The sequence below is a fragment of the Dendropsophus ebraccatus genome, chromosome 8 (assembly GCF_027789765.1).
Source record: "Dendropsophus ebraccatus isolate aDenEbr1 chromosome 8, aDenEbr1.pat, whole genome shotgun sequence".
Taxonomy (NCBI): Eukaryota; Metazoa; Chordata; class Amphibia; order Anura; family Hylidae; genus Dendropsophus; species Dendropsophus ebraccatus.
Window position 1 is genome coordinate 52,039,259 of NC_091461.1, and position 19,482 is coordinate 52,058,740.

At 42.9% G+C, this 19,482-nt stretch overlaps 2 protein-coding genes across 4 annotated transcripts in view; one reads left to right on the forward strand and one right to left on the reverse strand.

The window, feature by feature from the left end:
• Positions 1-289: 289 nt before the first annotated feature.
• LOC138798576 (interferon-induced protein with tetratricopeptide repeats 5-like) lies at positions 290-9,559 on the forward strand. 2 transcript variants are annotated; one of them, XR_011364106.1, is made up of 3 exons: positions 312-360; positions 1,841-2,144; positions 8,037-8,112. XR_011364106.1 is itself a non-coding variant. In XM_069979091.1 (2 exons), the coding sequence occupies exons 1-2, from the start codon at positions 356-358 to the stop codon at positions 9,373-9,375; spliced, it is 1,344 nt and encodes a 447-aa protein (XP_069835192.1). In that variant the 5' UTR covers positions 290-355; the 3' UTR covers positions 9,376-9,559. The 2 variants fall into 2 exon arrangements, 1 of the variants encoding a protein (XP_069835192.1); XM_069979091.1 differs by lacking the exon at positions 1,841-2,144 and having other exon boundaries at positions 290-360; positions 8,037-9,559.
• Positions 9,560-14,645: 5,086 nt separating this feature from the next.
• SLC16A12 (solute carrier family 16 member 12) overlaps positions 14,646-19,482 on the reverse strand; it is an 86,887-nt gene continuing 82,050 nt past the window's right edge. For both annotated transcript variants that reach the window (XM_069979092.1, XM_069979093.1), the window contains exons 6-7: positions 16,578-16,837; positions 14,646-15,269 (exon numbers count right to left, since the gene is read on the reverse strand). In XM_069979092.1, coding sequence (XP_069835193.1) covers positions 15,046-15,269; positions 16,578-16,837 — 484 coding nt within the window. In that variant the 3' untranslated portion in view covers positions 14,646-15,045. The remainder of the gene's footprint in view (positions 15,270-16,577; positions 16,838-19,482) is intronic.

The following is a 19,482-nucleotide window of genomic DNA, read 5'->3' on the forward strand; positions in this document are numbered from 1 at the left end:
TTCCTCCCTCTGATGATGCTGGTGTCCGTCACCATGAGGATTTCCTGCATACCAGCAGTATGGCCTTTCAAACACCAGAAGGAAAACAAAAGTGCATAAACGAAAAATTGCTTGGTCCTAAAGGGGTTAACATACTGTAGCTGCTTTTAGTTTCAATTATCTGAATAGTATCATACTGTTGCTGTTTCTAGTGGCTCCCGGCAGTATCATTTCTCCCTTCTCTCCTCCCTCTGTTGATGCTGGGGTCCGTCACCATGAGGATTTCCTGACTATAAAAGCATGAAGGCAGGATCAGAATCCTGTATTCAGAAAGCTTCTTCTGCACATAGACAGGAGGGACACACAACTTGACAGAATGAGGTAAATTCTTTTACATGTTTTGTGAATTAACATTTACGCTTTATTCACACTCCTCGTGAAGTTGTCCATAAATGCGGATCAGTGATCACAGACAATTTTAAAGCCCACTGAATTGTACCAATCTATTCAGACGATCGCACTCTGTACTAGGATCGTGGCACGGAATGCCAATAGAAGTTTATAGGATACGTGTATTTTTATGGATTCCACGAATTCCACATCTGTAAAAAAGACTGATATCATGGCACCAGTAGTGAAATGGAGTGGATACAGGGGGAGCGGCAGCAATCACAGACACTTTTTCCACAGATCACGGAGCTAGCTAGCGGATTTGAATCACAGTCCTTTAAAATCACTGGACGTGTGAATGAGGCCTCTAACACACAGCAAACGATCAGCCAATTGACTCCTGACAGGTCCAACACCTGTCAGGTTACATGGTGCACATTGCTGTCAATATTAATCACAGCATGCACAGTGTTAAACTCCCGGGATCAGACTGAGGTCCGCTCTCAGTAGTTGCAGGCACCTGTCAGCTGTAACATACTGTACAACTGACATCGAATGCATATAGCGCGAGCACAAGTCCTGACCCTGTGCTATAGCTTATCATTGCCGGGCGGCCTTAAAAAGGCGTATCGACAGTGATAAAGAGGTTAAAGAAGACCTGACAGCCAGGTCAGCACCCCCGGACCCGCCCCATCCCTGGACAGAGCCCGTCATACATACAGACTCCTGCACTTCCCGCTCCCGGTCTCGGTCCTGCTGCGGAGATGAGCTGAAATGAGTCTGATAGCCATAGGAAATCAATGGAGCAGTGATTTCCTATGGCCATCGGACCCATCTCGGCTCATCTGCATATTGAGCACGCTGAGGAGTCAACGGCCATATCTCCGTGGCAGGACCGAGATCAGGAGCAGAAGGCGCAGGAGCCGGTATGTATGCCGGGTCCTTTCCGGAGTGGGGTGGATTCGGGGGGGCTGACCCGGCTGACAGGTCTCCTTTAAACGGTTGTCTGGGGAGCAAAAGATGGCCGAAGCATTCTGCTCCCCGATGTTTATTTTTTGTCATTTCCCTCACTTTGGAAAGTATCCTTTCCAAGGGGTAGAAGAGCAAGTCTTTGTCCCGATCATCACATGCAGGTGTGATTTTGCCACCGCATGCAATGTCCATCGGAGACACGGTGCAAAACCATGTACGCTATGAACAGGATTTAGCTCTGCCCCTACATGTCTCCGAAGAGAGAAGGGGGAAGGGAATGAAAAAAACTTTTAACACCGGGGAGAAAAAGGCTTCTTTAACTGTCTTCTGTTTCCTTTGAATGAACCCCTTTAAAGAATTATCCAGGATTAGAAAAAGCAAAACAACAACAAAAAAAACAAAACAGTAGGGTGTAGTAGCTAGTCTTTAAAACATATTCATCCATTTAAATTAAAAAAAAAAAAAAATTACAATGACATCAATTCTTTTTTTTTTATAGCAGTACCCATATAAAGTGGTTTTCCAGTATTAATTGAGAATCTACAATGCTTCCCGGACTGTGAGGGACACAACAGGTATACTTACCTGTCCCACTCTGTTGCAGCTGGCGATTTTTGGGCCTTTTACTCTCTGCTTCTAGTCTTAGTTTTTATAACATCTACTGACATACAATGACAATACAATGCAGTCTATGATGAGCAGCCATTTCCGGTGGGAGCATCACATCATAGGAAATTATCAAAACAATGACAGTGGCCGAGAGCGGATGGCAGGGAATCGGCAGCTGCAGCAGAGCAGAGCAGGTCAGTATACAGCACTGTTATGTCCCCCGCAGCCCTGGAAGAATCATAGAGATGCACAATGATAAATAATTATAATAAAACTATATAAAACACTATATTTATAGAACCACAATATGTATGCTCTATCTTTGACTTAGATCCAGTTGATTTAACTGCTAAATTTACCGCTATGATCATGCTGACATCTTGATGTTCATTGATTATGGTATTTTGTTTGCTCATTAGTTCATATCTTTCTCATACAATTTGTTCCCATGGGCATTTGCTTACTATTCATTATAAGTACCTGTAGTGTGTACAATATTATTAGTCCTATGTGTAATGATCTTTGTTTTGTCCTGGTCTCTGGCGCCATCTAGTGATCATGCATCCACAATTGTGGCTCTGTGGAGGCATTTTTGTGTATGGCTCACTGGGATGGGATGTTTAATCTTATGCCAAGCATACATGCAATCTATTCCCCACATACATTGTACAACATTGCACGCTATGATCTACATGATTTTATTTATTGTATGCTGTGTGTGGGATGTCAGTAGGCAGAACCAGGATGTGCGACCGACTCACATTAAGGCTGGGTTCACACACTGTATACTTCAGGCAGTATTTGGTCCTCAAGTCAGGTCCTCATAGCAACCAAAACCAGGAGTGGATTGAAAACACAGAAAGGCTCTGTTCACACAATGTTGAAATTGAGTGGATGGCCGTCATATAACGGTAAATAACTGCCATTATTTCAATATAACAGCCGTTGTTTTAAAATAACAGCAAAAATTTGCCATTAAATGACGGCCATCCACTCAATTACAACATTATGTGAACATAGCCTTTCTGTGTTTTCAATCCACTCCTGGTTTTGGTTGCTATACAGCCTCAAATATACATAGTGTGAACCCAGCCTAAAGGGGTACTCCGCTCAAGCGTATTTTGTAAATGGAAGTGTAGCAAGCACTGTCACCGTCGTTTCTAGCCATGCCACTTCCTCTTCAAACACAGTATTATTGAGTACACAGGGCAGAGCAATTGTCCCCACCACCTCTGTGACGTCCCGTCCTGGTCACATGATCTTCTTGGATCCACGCTTTTCCTAAGCACATCCAAGATCGTGCGACCTTGCAGGGACGTCGCAGAGGAGGTGGGGACAATGACTGTTCACTGTGTACTCTCCCAATAATTCTGCGTTTAAAGTGGAGGCGGCACGGCCTAGAGGAGGGCATCATGGCTTAAAACAACAGACACCCACTGCAGTATTGTCACGGCACAGAATGGGGGCGCTGGAAAGCAGCTGTGCCATGATGTCACACTTCTGACGGCAGCGCTTGTTACACTTCCATCTAAAAAGTAAGCTTGGCAAGAGTGACCCTTTAATTTACATAGACGTCCTGATTACAATCTGCTCTTGTATATCTCCTGTATTTAGAGACTCTGTGCACCACATGACATGGTCACATGATGTCAGTGGCTTGATTCTTATTGTGTGGTCTGTCCACATTAATATGCATTGGTATAATGTACAAACCTGTCTTCTTTACATACTGAATACGAGACTATGTAGACCATGTGACATGATCACATGACGAACAGACAACCTGTCTTCTGGGATAGCAGCAATGATCTCCAGATAAATGCACATGCCGTGGCCCGGGGTGCTGTGTGTAGTACAGCAGATGGGCTTGGGTTATTTTTGGTTAACTTGGGCACTTGTCATGATGCCAGAAGTGGTATGACCCACCCCCACGGGCACTGCGCTTGAAAAGGGGTAGCCCAAGTTAAGTGCAGGTAAGGCGACACAAAAATAGTCCAGCACATAACCACAAATGACTTTTTCTTAAGAAGCTTCTGCGCAATACAAAAGTAACACAGTAGTGAGATCAGCAGGTGCAAGTAATAGAGGGGAAAAGTAGTGTAGAAGGTAGCGGTAGCTTAGTGAAGGTGTAGGGACCATCTTGGGGGCCTTGTCCAATGCAGTACTGTACTCTGCTGGGATTATAGTGTAGAATACTCGTACTCACGTTTAGATACTTGACTATCTGACAGCCTTCTGCCCAACCAGATCAGAGAGTGCAAGGTTGGGTAGTACGAGCCCCAAGCCTTTAATACTGGATGTAGCAGACTTCCAAAGACCTTCCAGAAGAGCCATGTGTCAGTAAGATACTTCAGCATACTTGCTCTTTGTCTTACTGGGGATCAGTTCCTTGCTTTTGTAACTGTCTTGAGAATATAGGAGAAGGATCACCTGACAAGGTGTACCCTAGAGGACAGAGTACATTTCTCTCAGCAGGAGAATCTTTCTATAGTGGTCTTAGTCCCTCCAAACCACTACCGATGAAAGATCTCCCACCAGGAACTAACTACACCTTTCTAGGGCTGACCAGTCAAACTCCGATTGGTGGGGCTGTGTTAGAAAGAAAAAGTGTGAGTGGCTAGAGTGGTGTGAAGGTCTTGTGATTGGATAGAACAGTGAACAAACAGCAAAACAGATTAACCCATTTCCTTTAGCTGTGCTCATGCAGAGTTATAGAAAAGAGTGAGACATCTAGTGGGTAAACCATAAACAGCACCTTCATCCCCTTTGTGCAAAACCTGACAGAGGTACTTTACCCAGGTGGTATAATACTTAGTGAACCACCCGTACTGGGAAACTGCACGCTCCCCCACTTTAAAGAAGCCGACCTCAGCGTAATACCGTGGGGAAAGTAGCAACAGAAGGTGAGCACAGCTTGGGTTACGTATTTAAAGCAAATAATGATAAATAACTACAAATATGATAAGTTCAACATATAAAAATATATAACTTTTTATAAAGTGCAAGAGGTAATAGTACAATCGTCCATATTGGTAAACTGGAACTCTGGATGCATCAGTCCATATACACCCTTGTTGGTGCTATGATGCGTCAGTCCATATACATCACAAGAACTTCATGTGTTAGAGCAAGACGTCTTTCCTCACAAAAAAGAGGGAAAGGGGAAGAAAAATGTTCACAGTAGAGCTGGGCATGGACTTCTTAAACTGTTACAGGGATGAAACTGGGGACCCACAGAACATGTAACAGAATGGCCAAGAGGGCGCAGTCTCTCCAGTGTGAGTCTCACAAGTGGTAGCTAAGGATACATTCGTGTGGGGCCACTTTTTTAGTACATGCAAGTGGCTATGGTAGCGGTCGTGGCAGTGATCGTAGTGGTAGCAGACACAGGTGAGGGTGAGGTGACCACTACGTTGTAGGTCGCCTGTGGCTGCACTTGGGTAATAGTGCCTGTGTCCGCAGCAGTGACAGTGGCAGAAGACCGACTGGGTCTTCCTTCAGAAGCAACAGGTGCTACAGCAGCAGCTACAACAGGGAACTTTACAGCAGCTGCCGTCCATTCCTTCTCAGTAGCTTTCCACTGATGATATTGCTCCCAAGTTTCCTCACAGTCAGAGTAATTATCATTAAAGAAGGAAGCATGGATGTTACGCTAAGGAGGGAGGTTTTGGAACGCTCCCTTTCACCTCCAGGTTCTCGTTCAGAAAGATCTCAGCAGACATCAGTCTCTGTTCCCTGTAGCTACTGAAGCACTGGGATTCCTGAATCGAATTCTCAAGCAAATCAAAGGATTGGAAAGGGTGGGATATAGCCACCATTCCACAAGTCCTAAAGCTCTCCTGCAGGGGCCGATTAAAGGTGCTCTGAGTTGTTCACCCAGTTTGGGCCATCTGAGATACATTGCAACACCACCAACCCCTTCAGGACTTTAGACGTAAAAAAAAAAAAAAAAAGATGGCCCCCATTGTAATCACATATTAACCTGTGCAGCCCCTTATAGAATATGGTCTCATGTGCTTCTGACCCATATAGTAGATGGCCCCCTAGTCCAAATACAATACATGGCCCCTATGGGTGGTCCCCCTATAGTAGACGGTGGCCTGTGCTGCTGACCCCCATTATTAGATGGTGGCCTGCGCTGCTGCCCCATTTAATAGTTGGACCCTTGTTCTGCTGCCTCCTTTAGTAGATGCACCCCCTTGCGGCTGCCCTCTGTGAGTAGTCCCCCTGTAGTAGACTGCCCCCATGAGATAAACTAGATAAAAATAAAATAAAACAAACTCACCCCCAAATGCTGCCCCATTGATGTTCCATAGTGCAGTATATTAGGGACTCTGTACTTACAGTTGCTGTGTACAATTGTAATTTCATACAATCTGTATTTGCTGACAGGAGCCTTGCTATTGAGAGGTCATTTCCTAGCTGCCACCATGTTCTGTTGGTTTTTCCTTTATCTAGATGCTCACAAACTGTATTGGGTAGAAGACATTTTGCTCTGTGTATATGTTAGCTGCCACTACACATGAGGTCTACTACGGAACAACAACCAACAAGATACAATAATACAGTTGAACTAATATAAAGTAGTGAGACCCCTAAAGGCCATACACAGTATTTACATATGGCTACAATACCTTAACCCCTAGATGACCTAGGACGTATGGGTACGCCCTGGCCTCCTGTCACCAGACGACCCTGGGCATTTCCGTATGTCCTGAGTTGATGTGCTATGAAGCGCGTTCCAGAGCAGAGCACGCTTCATAGCAGATGTCCGTTAATGACAGGCTGCACTGATCACGCTGCAGTTTAATCATTAACCCCTTAAATGCCGTGAGCAGCTCCTGTCACTTACCGACCGGGACCCACGCAGTGTGATTGCAGGGGTCCTGATTGCTGTGTCGGACCACCGGAGGTCTCTTACCTTCCTCTGTGTGACCTGATCGGCGCTCTGCTAATTGAGTCTGGCACAGGCAGACTCAATGAGAAGAGCACCTATAACACTGATCAATTCTATTGAAATCCAATGATTGCATGTAAAAGTCCCCCAGGGGACTTAAATTGTGTAAAAAATAAATAAAAATGTTTTTAAAAATACACCAAAGCCCCTCCCTCAATAAAAGTTAAAATCACCCCCCATCCCATCATATAAATAAAATATACATATAAAAATAAATAAACATATTATATATCGTACTTTGCATTATTGTCCGATCTATTAAAATATAATAATCAGCATCATAAACGGCGTAAACGAAAAGAGGGGGGAAAGCGCCAGAATTGCTCATTTTTTGTTACATTATACACCCCATACAGCCCAGTAGGTGAAAAACTAAAACCGTTATAAGCGTCACAACAGGGCCATTTTATTAATACTTTATTAATAGCAAAAAATATAGGATTTCATAAAAAAATATATATAACATTAGAGAATCTGTGTAAACCTGCATATGGTTGTGTTCGGACTGACCTATAGAAAAATGATATCATGTTTTTTTTACCATATAGTGCATTAAGTAGACACAGGAACCCCCAAAAGTTACCATATTGCATTCTTTTTTCCAATTTCACCAATTTATATTTTCATAAATTGTATTTTGGGGGTTTTGTCATACATGTTATGGTAGAATGAAAGATGTTGTTATAAAGTACACCTATTCCTAAAAAAAACACGCCCTTACATGGCCCTGTAGATAGAAAAAAAGAAAGTGCTAGAGCTCTTAGAAGGGGAGGAGGGGAAAATGAAAATTGGCGCGGTCCACTGGGTGATTTTGGGCTTGGTCCTCAAAGGGTTATACCTTGTTGGGTTGGGGTGTTCTTGTGATTTTTTTTTTACATTTATTTTATACGGTTATATAAGTATAATATAACATTGTTGAAGAAAACTAAAATAAAATGTAATGACATTTTTACTATGACTGGCAGCAGTGCAGAGCAACAGCTTGCAATACATCATGCTGTACAAGAAACATTATAGCTACATACTGCATGTAGTGGTCCAGTTAAGCGACTCATATAGTATAATATATATTGTATGCGTATATAAAATTTCATAAATCAATTACTAATACCAGTCTCTTCTCTCACAGTGAGATATCAAAGGAAACATTGGAGCTACGTTTAAAACAACTCAAATGTCACTTTACATGGAAACTTCTTTTGAAGGATACTGAACCTGATGAATTAGAAGACAGATTGAATGATCAGCTGACTTTTCTTGTCACCAAGAACAAATACATGGTGTACAATCTACTGGCCTATATGATGCATCTGAAAGGTGACTACCCAAAAGCAATTGCCAATTTGGAGAAAGCAGAAGAAATGATTAAAGAGAACAATCCAGATGGAACTGATCACAGATATTTGGTGACATACGGAAATTATGCTTGGGTGTTCTACTACTTCAACCAGTATGAAGAGTCTCAAAAATATATAGATAAAGTAGAGCAGATTCATGAAGAACTTAAAGATACACCAGGCAGAGCTGAAATCTATGGGGAAAAGGCCTGGGCACTGTTAGCATTTACTGCACAACATTATGAAGAATCAAAACAATGCTTTGAGAAGGCTTTGAAGCTAGAGCCAGAAGATCCTGAGTGGAACTCCGGATATGCAACTGTGGTCTATAGACTGGAAGGTTTAAATGGCAGAAAATTTCCAGCTTCAGAATGCAGATCCCTAGAGCTACTGAAACGGGCAATAGAGAAGAATCCAAATGATCTTGTGGTGAAGGCGCTTCTTGCTTTGAAGCTTCAAGTTCTCAGAAAACCATATATTGAAGAAGACATAGTACAGGCTCCAAGCAATCCTTACTTACTCCGCTATGTAGCAAAGTTTTACAAGAGAGCTGGGATGGTGGATAAGGCATTGGAACTCCTGAAAACTGCTATAGATCTCACCCCAAGCTCTGGAGCTCTACATCACCAAACTGGACTATGTTACTGGAAAAAGTATTTATATTACAAAAATGAGTTTCCATCCAAAAATATAGATCCATCCATCATCGAAAAAACCATCTTTCATTTTGAAAAGGCAGTGGAGTATAAGAAAATGTTTGTGTTTGCATATTTAGACCTAGCAAAAGCATATCGTGAAATAGAGGATCTTCAGAAAGCAGAGGAAACATATCAAGCCGTTTTGGCACTAAGCAATCTTACAGATGAGGAAAGGCAGAAAATCTATTACATTTATGGATGTTTCAAAGAACGCTACATGAAGTCTGAATCAGAAGCCATCGATTGCTATAAAAAGAGTCTGCAGATTAATATACTCCAGAATGAGAGAGAAAAAAGTGAAACGGCTCTGAGAAGAATTTATTTTAATAAGATGAAGAATGATTTTTATGATGATGAGGCTTTTGCTTTCCTCAGCTTTGTCCATAAGACTAAGGAGGAAAGAAAAGATGCAATTGATAAGAAAAAGCCTTAAATACTAGACTACTATGAAGCAGAGGCAGGAGGGGAATGTAGCTGCAGTGTCTTAAAGGTGATCTTTTTTGGTGGGGGGACTTTAAAGGGGTATCTAAAAACGTAATCCTTCCTGGGCTTATCAGCTGCTGTGTTGATTTGCACAAAATGTTTAATAAATTTTGAAATGGTTATGTAATTTTCAATCTTATCTACAAAGTGTTCAAAATTATTAAAGGGAACCTGTCACCCCCCGTGCCGGGGTGACAGGCTCCCGACCCCCCGTTAGAGCCCCCTATACTTACCTCATCCCGCCGGGTCCCGCTTCTGGATTCGGTCGGGTCCCGGAGATCTCAGCCGCTGCAGCCCGGCGCGCGCGCTGACAGATGAGTCCAACGCTCATAGAGAATGACGGAGCGCTGGACTCTCCTGTCATTCTCTATGGGTGTTGGACTCATCTCTCAGCGCGCGCGTCGGGCTGCAGCGGCTGAGAACTCCGGGACCCGACCGAATCCAGAAGCGGGACCCGGCGGGATGAGGTAAGTATAGGGGTCTCTAACGGGGGGTCGGGAGCCTGTCACCCCGGTACGGGGGGTGACAGGTTCCCTTTAACTTATGGAAATAACTACAAATGAGTGAATGTGGTGAATCAAGATTTGCTGCGAATCGCAATGTCAGTTTGCTTTGTTCTGCGAAGCAAATTCCCGCCGATTTGTTTAAAATTCGCAAATAAACAAAAACCATGCTGCCTGGAGTGTCACTGGGTGGGAGAAAGGAATTAACCATAAACCCTAGCTCCCATCCAATCAGCTGCAGTCCCCTGGGTGATGTCAGCACCTTGACCTCTATATAAGGTGGTTCGTTAACAGAGGTGGCCAGTTGGCTGTGTGTGGAGGAGAGAGCAGGATGGCAGCAGGCAGTTAGAGCAGAGAAGGAAGAGACAAGGCCCTCTGCACACTTCAGGAAAATGTGTCTGTTTTTCTTATCAGGAATTCTTGTCAAGATTTCCTGACCCATAGGGTTGCATTGATAGCCTTCAGGATTTTTCCTGAAGGGTGTCCGTTCAGGAAAAATAGGTCAGGAAATTATAGAACCTGACCTATTTTCATCAGGATTTCCTGAACGGGTGCCTCCATAGAAGTCTATTGGAACTCAGGAAACCCTGATGCTTTCCTGATGCACATCAGAAAATCCGGATGCTTTCCTGATGTGTTCAGGAAATCCTGAAGACACTACAGATGGTTTCCTGAACATGAAAAATAATCACTGTCAGGAAATCCTGATGGTTTCCTGAAGACTTTTGAGGCCTCCTGATCAGGATTTCCTTACAAGAAAAACTGACACTGACATGTAAATGAGGCCTAACCGATATAGGGACAGAGAGGAGAGGAATGGTGGAAATTGGATGATTGACTGGCTGATTGAGATTTTTTAAGTTGTGATTTTTAGATTTTTGACACTTTTACAACATATTTTAACAAATGTTTCCTTTTGTAATAGTCCCATTATTGTAGCGATTATAGTTTTAAAAATATGTTAAGATTCGATCTGCGAATCTTAATGAATTTGACCGAAAATTTGCTAAATGAATTTCCGGCTGCTACGCTCATCTCTAGAAATAACTTTCAACTATGGGATTATATAATGCTGAAGAAGGATTTTTTTTTTGTAGAAATTTTATGTAAAAGACTGCAGCTGAAAGAGGAAAAGTGCATTCATTAGGTGGCATGTCTCTCTGTTTTAAGGGTAGCTGTTCTTTCAAGTAACTTTTCAGGATAAACTACACCATTATCAGTGCTGCCTTCCCCACTCTATGGCTATGTTCCCACTTCAGGAACCTATCAAGCAAACATAGACGTCTTGTTAAATAGACAGCCGCAAATAACCTGTGCCTGCTAGAAAAAAACTTCAGGTTATGATGGAAGTTGGCATGGTGGCAAAGGGAGAAGTAAAGGAAAATGAGTCGATGAGGCATACGCTTCTCCTTCCTTCATCTCCACAGCCCCCCCCCCCCCTCTACACACACACCAGCAGATCATGCATGCGCCAAAGCGTCTAATGCGGTGTAGGTGCACTGAGTGGTCAAGCCTCTTGTTCTTGACTACCATGTCAGTGCATCTGCGTTGTCTTCACTCAGTGTCCAGGACTTCTTATTTACATGGTGCAAGTGCTGTTAGAGGGGCTGCAAAATGTGGTGTCCCACCACGGGTGTTGTGTATGCCCCCTAGTAAGTCGTTCACTCATGTTAAAGAGACTAGATATCTCTACTGTTTTGTAACTTATACGCATATCTGAAAAGTAATGGGTTAACTGTCTTATGTTTATCTTTATTTATGTTTATCTTGTGTTTATCTGCTGACCAGTTACAGGTGCTCTCTCTCTCTCCTATCCTCTTCTTCTTTTCTCTCACCCCCACCACTCACAGAAGGGTTTAGATATAGCCCCTGAAGGAGGAGTTAACTTGCTGGAGAAAGTAAGTGAGTTCCTAGTCAGTTTTTATACAGAACAGTTCCTGCAGAAGTTAAGCCAGGGCCTGGCTCCAGCCAGGACCCCTGACAGGAACCAGACACAGATGCAGCAAGAGACTTTCTTTATACAAACAGCCACTACAGTTATGCAGTGCTAAGCTCCACCTAGGATCACCCTAGCCCACGGCAGGAACCAGTCAAAAACATGCAGGGCAGACTCTTGATATGAGAGGAGTTGACCCCAGTTGGACAAAGCTACCGGAGTAGGCCTACATATCCTACTGCACAGTGCAGGACAATCGGGTAACCTTAACGAGTGCTGGAAACACAAAACAATAGGCGCTCCCTGGGTGAATCAGTATCACAATGGAATATAGAGAAGGTAGTGAGGAATGTGTTCACCTGGCAGGGTTGTACTAAGAGCACAACACCTTTTAACGCATATTAATAAAAGGAACCTCGATGCTGCCGCTCCAAAACCCAGGACAGGATGCCTCAAGTCAAAGGTGTCAGGATGCAGAAAGGTGTGCAGAGGGGATAGTGTTACACAGAAGTGAACACTTCCACAGAGGAGTCTTCGTGGCGCACAGAGGTTTCCAAGACACGTATATAAAAAAAGTTGTTTATTTTAGCATTAAGGCAATGCATTTCTAGGCTACAAAGCCTCTTTTTCAAGCCAAAAAATCTGCACACCTTTCTGAATCGGATAATCTTGGAAGTCTGCTTCAACCAGATAACTGAGAACTGGGGCTGGTGCTATGCAGTGCACTAAAATGGTAGCCTAGAACAAGAGGCTTGACCAGTGCACCTGCACATCTTCAGATACTACACCGCATGCACTACATCAGCTGACAACCCAACCTACTTGCCAGGGACGTGAGGGGAGGTGGAGAAGGAAGGAAGGAGAGACAGGTCTAGGGCAAGGATATCCTAGTCCATGCCTCATTGACTCGGCTGCTGTGGAATAAAGACACCAAGCGCATTGTTGAACAGACAACCGGGAAGCTTAAGATCAGCAGGCTAAAGGTACCAGTGGTGTAGGGGTTATTAGCTGAGTACAGTATTGCTTTAAAGGGGCATTCTTATTTCAGTTAAGGCTAAGTTCACACTACATTTTTGCAATGTTTATTTTTATCCGTTTTTCAAAAAACAGATGGAAAAATGGATGCAATTGTGTGCATCTGTTTTGATCATTTTTTCCGTTGACTTCCATTATAATAATAAAAAAAAAAAACATCAGAATGCACTTCACTGATTGTGCAAAACTCTGCAGTGAAATTAGGGCTGTGTTCACACATGTTGGCGTTCCATTACAATACTGCAGCGTCTTTACAGAAATGATTCAGTAACACAATTAAATGATGCTAAACGGCAGAGAGGATCAAAGCCGCCACTGCCAATCCCACCTGCACAAAAAAACAAGGCATAAACAGTATATCCCATAATATCAGATAAAGTCCTTATTATGGTGCTCAACCTCAAAGATAAAAGATGCTTGATCATATGTGCGTGGAGATGAAAAGAAAATTTGTTTTAAATTAAATTTAAAAAGTTCTTAACTTTATTCCAATATCAGCGTTACAGGTAGAGAATACCTTAAATTTAGATCTATGCTAGGGATTAAGGGTTCTGACTAGGGATTACGAATTTACAGCACTAGCGAAGTGCTTCACCAATCTCGCCGGTCAGCTTGTCACCCGGCTGCCTTTGAACACCAGTCCTGGGAATTTGGGAGAAGTTTCCTGGACTCGATCCAGCTTTTCCAGGTACCCGGAGCAGAGCAGCATGGAGTTCAAAGACAACAGGCTGACAAGCTGACTGCTGAGTCTAGCAAAGCACTGCACTTTGCTAGTACTGTAGATTCGCTTATCCCTAGTTCTGACCACTAAACAAATATATCTAGTCAACTGCAGAGATGACATGATGTGAAAGGTGAACACAACCTCCTAAAACATGGAAGATGACTCAACATCCAATTTATTAATCAAAGATTCATTCATAGTATTGTTGGTCAGTATTTTTAGTGAAAGAACAGGAGTTGGTCCAAACCACAGATTAGGGTGCAAATCTTTCCATCATGGTTTTTCTCTGTGTCACTGCGACACCTGATTTTGACCAAAGTACTGACCAAAACGAGGATCCAATACTGACAAAAATACTACTTGTGAATTCAGCCATATTTTATACTAATGTGTACTGGAAAACTCTTCCTCACAAAATGGCTGAAAGGTTGGTAAAATAATTTTGGAAAACTTCATTTTTTGAAGGCAGAGGTGGAAAGGGGGAATGGGAAACCCTGCTGGACCCATCTCTGGCTTTGTAGCTTAAATAGTAGCTTAAAGAAAAACCCATTGCCCCATGTAACACCGGCCTTACTAATACTTTAGCAACTTTTTTCATCATAAAAACAATCATGGATGTCATATTGAATTTTGTCTCCCCTGTGGATGGCAAATTCCACCATACATTTGCTAATCATTAGTGATGAGCGAATAGTGAGATATTCGAATATTCGATATTCGTACGAATATCCCGCGAGTATTCGAATATTCGATCAAATATTCGATCCCATTAAAGTCTATGGGAACAAGTATTCGATTAGTGAAGAACATCTATTTGACCATTTGGAGGGGGAAACCGGAAGCTGGGGGATATGAACGCTTATAGAATATTTATCGAATATTTGCGGGATATTCGTACGAATATCAAATATTCGAATACCTCACTATTCGATTGAATATCTATTCGATCGAACAGTATTCGCTCATCACTACTAATCATAAAACAGTCCTCATTGTATCTTAAATAATATAAAGCCTTATTTCTAGTTGAGAAGACTAAAACATTCTTAATTCATCTTCTTTATTGCATTGCATAGGAATTAAACCATTGCTCATCCGCAGGTCTAGCTCACCTTGGGATGTCAAGTTTAAAATATTAAAATCTACTCCTGTATTAGGAGTAGGTCAGAGTTCATCTAGATTTCAAGAATGTTCTTCATAAAGTGCAGGTTTTCTGCATTTGCTATGCAATACATATTGACCAGCAAACTCTTCCAATTTTTTTTGTGTGCAATGAACAAAGTCTTAAGTCCTGAAAGACACTGGCTGGTTCTTTAAATGGAAACATGTATTCCAATCCATAACATATATTGTTGGCTTTCACTTTTCTGCCTGTTCTTCAATCCGGCATCCTAAATCATTGTCAGTTTAGTCCAGCTTGATCTATACCTCCCTGTGGTTAGACTCTTCAGTGGCTGCAGAAGCCAGATCTCCATTAGTTAGGATCTCTTGCTTGGTGTCCGATGTGGGCAGGGTCATTTTCTGCTGCTTCCGCTTCACCTTTTTTAATAATTTGGCAACTGCTAATAATAGGGCACAAAATATCATAGAAAACCCACTTAACAGGAATGCTGCTGTATAGTTTCCAGTTGTATCCACCAGCCAACCTGCACAAGACAAAAAAGGACAATTAGCAAGTATTGGTCATCATCCAATAGATATCTTTGGATTGAATCCTATTAATAAAGTTATTAAAGGGAATCTGTCAGCTCTTTATCATGTTCACAGCTGCAGACATGGGCAGATAGCAGATTAAACAAATGATAGCTGTCTCTTTGCTAATGAATGTTTGCAAGGTTGTCATAGAGCCAGTGCTGAGCTGCAGCATGCACATCTCCTCTATCCTCCACCTCTCTCTTCCCTACATGACTGATGTATGGGGTTTAGCTTACAACACTGAGTTTCGAGCGGGGCATGCATGCTGCAAATCTGCATAGCCACTAGATCTCTTAAGCTTAGAAGGAATGCATGATTCCATAACAGGCAAACAGCCATCAGCTAGAAGACAAGTACATTGTTATATCTCCACATATGAGGAGGCCAGTACTATAAATTAAACATCATGGTTGAGGTTCCCTGTGACAGATTTTGCACTGTGCCCATGGGCTTCAAGTTAAACCTCATAGTCTAGGCAAAACTAAAGACCCTTTTATATGGGGAAATTATCTGCTGTAGAAACATTGGTTCCTGATTACTGTCCCCTGTAAATGAACCAGATTACATATGTTAAATGGGCATATAAATCATTGTTAGCAGCCCATTCCCCAGTAAAACAGAGGATGTGCTGCCGGCAATAATCAATCAATAAAAATGATTGTGATCAGTCACCATTTACTCCCAATGATCTGGGCAATCACAAAAAACCCTGTTAATGAGCAGTCACTTGTATATAGTTGTAAATAGCAATATAACTTAACAATTGCCAAGCCCCCACCCATGGGGAGATATGTGCGCTAGTGTTCTTCACCTCACCACTGTCAATCATCTCCATCCAGAGGATTATGAAAATTTGAAGATTGTCCAAATACCTAACTTTAGGTGTGATGGTCAAGTATTCAAGTCCGGCCTGCAATGATTTTTTTTAAACAGCAGGGGGGGGGGGGTTAGAGGACATAATAACCTAATAACCACCACTACTTGTTGCTAGGCTAGGCTCTGGTCACATAAGGTCATGGCCTTATTGACAGCCCACTTAGCTGGTTAGGCATTTTCATGATTTCATCACAATCTGGAAAATGCCTTCCAGCGGGAGTCCGGGGCCCAGTGGGGTGGTGCTTCACGGCACAGCGAGAGGTAAGTAGTGTTTGGTTATTATGATCTGCCCCTGCCGGCTGACAGTTTCTTAAACTTTTTTTTTTTTTAATTAGGGGACTTCTCCTTTAAATATGTTTGTGGAAATAATGAAGTAAGCATACCTGATATTGGTGGGCTCACCAAGTATGGCACTGCATGGAGGAAGAACACCACACCGAGGGCTGATGATAAGCTGGATGTACCCACAACATCTCCAGTCACAACAGGAATCAGGGCAACGTAGGCTCCATCAAAATAACCAAATGTAACAGAAAAAGGCACAAGTAATTCAAAGCACTTAAGAATCGGAAGAAAAAGGCAGCTAAGGCCATCAAGTGCCACGGCTATGAGGTAGCAGGCGTATCTGTGCTTTTTCAGAAACCTGTAACAAAATAATAGAATATAGTAAGAAAAAGGAATAAAGGTCACCTAGTATACGATCAATGTTTGGAGAGAGTTTAACTAGGTTTGTGGGGATTAGAAAAACAAGGTTGCTCCAACGCCTTAAAGGACAACTCAGGCCAAAAGTATTTTTTAATATGTTATTACTTATGGAAAGTTAGACAAATTTCTAATGTACATTAATTATGGGAAATGCACATATACTGCTATTTCCCTTAATTTAGTAGATCATGGAGGAGTGTTAGAATTCTGTCAAAAACCATGACGTCACAAATCACTTGTAATTCCTATGGAGTGTGCAGCAGGGGGCACACTATATATAGAAGTCAATGAATACCATTGACTTCTATATATAGTACACCCCCTGCTGGACACTCTATGGATTCAATTGATGTGTATGTAAAAATGCAATGTACAGTATGTTTTTGATTGAATACACTTATGGAATACTTTGGGGAGCAAGTGTCCTTGCTCCCCAAAATATCCCATAAATGTATTCAATCAATACAATTGGAGGGCACCTAGCAGGGAGGGAGAGAGGTGCCTATGCATCTAATTACCTCCCCCCTCCCTCCCTGCTCGGTGCTGGACACATATACACAATATTTCTCCTCCCATCATCTGCTCATAGTATGAGCAGATGATGGAAGTAGTAGTACCAGGGCCATCACCAAACAGTCCCCCCACCCCCCTATCCGCCACATATGCACTGTACTACTACTCCCGTCATCTGCTCATAATATGAGCAGATGATGGGGGAGTAGTACTTGTGCTATCCCCATAACTTCTCTGCCGCCAGCCGCACCGCTCCTCACGCAAGGGCTTCATCATGCCCCCTCCGCTTCCCCTCCTCCTCCCAGCTTCAAACTTCAAACTATCCCGCCGCTGACTCACCGCCCGACTCATATGCATGCCGGCCGCGTCATCCCTCCCCCACCCTGCAGGGAGCACGACACTCCCGATGCTTCCCGGTGTCCCCGGCCGGTGTCCCAGGCCGGCATACATGTGAGCAGAGAGGCGGCCGGGCCGTGAGTCAACGGCGGGATAATTTGAAGTTTGAAGCTAGGAGGAGGAGGAGGAGGAGGGGGCATGATGAAGCCCTTGTGTGAGGAGCGGCTATGAGCAGATGATGGGAGTAGTAGTACAGTGCATATATGGCGGCAGCGTGGAAACGGGTGGGTGGACTGTTTGGTGATGGCCCTGGTACTACTACTCCCATTATCTGCTCATACTATGAGCAGATGGTGGGAGGAGTAGTACTGTGTATATGTGTCTAGCACTGAGCAGGGAGGGAGGGGGGAGGTAATTAGATGCATAGGCACCTCTCTCCCTCCCTGCTCGGTGCCCTTCAAATGTATTGATTGAATACATTTATGGAATACTTTGGGGAGCAAGGACACAAAAACATACTGTACATTACATTTTTACATACACATCAATTGAATCCATAGAGTGTCCAGCAGGCGGCGCACTATGGTACTCATTAACTTCTATATATAGTGCGTCCCCTACTGGACACTCCATAGGAATTACAAGTGATTCGGGACGTCACAGTTTTGGACAGAATTCTAACACTTCATGATCTACTAAATTAAGGGAAATAGCAGTATATATGCATTTCCCATAATTAATGTCCATTAGAAATTTGTCTACCTTTCCATAAGTAATAACATATTAAAAAATACTTTTGGCCAGACTTCTCCTTTAATATACCATAATGAATATATCCATCATGAGACCATTAACATGTATGGAGAGTGCATAGGAGCTGAGCCCTCTCCACATCTGTGGTCATGGATCAGCCTTTGCATAAGTTCCTATGTCAAAATATTTGGTTGGAAAGGGTCTCACTTCTGAGACCACCACCGATCAGTCCATATAGCAAGGTGAAGTGCACGGCAGCAATGCGATTCACTCCCTGGTTCAACACTCATTGCAGGTAAAGGGCTTTATTATCTTGTTTGGAGTCCATCTCCTTCAATCAGACTGAACAAGTAAATTGAACTTCTGCAGCGAGTTTCGTCTGGCAGTATCTACAGGTCAGAAGTTGTCTCAGCAGATAGAACCCCTAAGTGATCATAATTTGTGATATTTCCCTACGACACATTAAAAACACTTTGCATAATGATGGAATATGTTTCTGATGTGCTACTATTGATTTGATCTTTTTGGGAATAGAATTAAACGATTTTACTTGGTTTCATCAGCCTTACACGTGGATGGATTTCGGACTGTATACCCAACCTGGTAAAAGACCTGATATAGATGGAACTACATCTCTACACGCTATATGGCATTAAGGAAAGGTGCACTAAAGCAAATGTACTATCAGCTACATCACTTTGGCTTTCGTACATTAACAGACCGGCACCAGTGCAGGCATGCCGTTGGCGTGGTCCCTTTTTTGAACCGCTGCCCGGTTCTCACACATGGCAGTGGATTGTTCCCGAGCACCTGCATGCTCCAAAGAGCTTGGGGCAGGCCTGCTGCCCCCAGTGTGACGATCTCCCCTCTCTCTATGACGCATCTCAATTGATTCTAATGGAACCGCATCACAGAGGGGAGTGGTTTTCATCACACTGGGTGCCAATGAGCCAACCCCCAGTGCTCTGGAGCCGCCGGTGC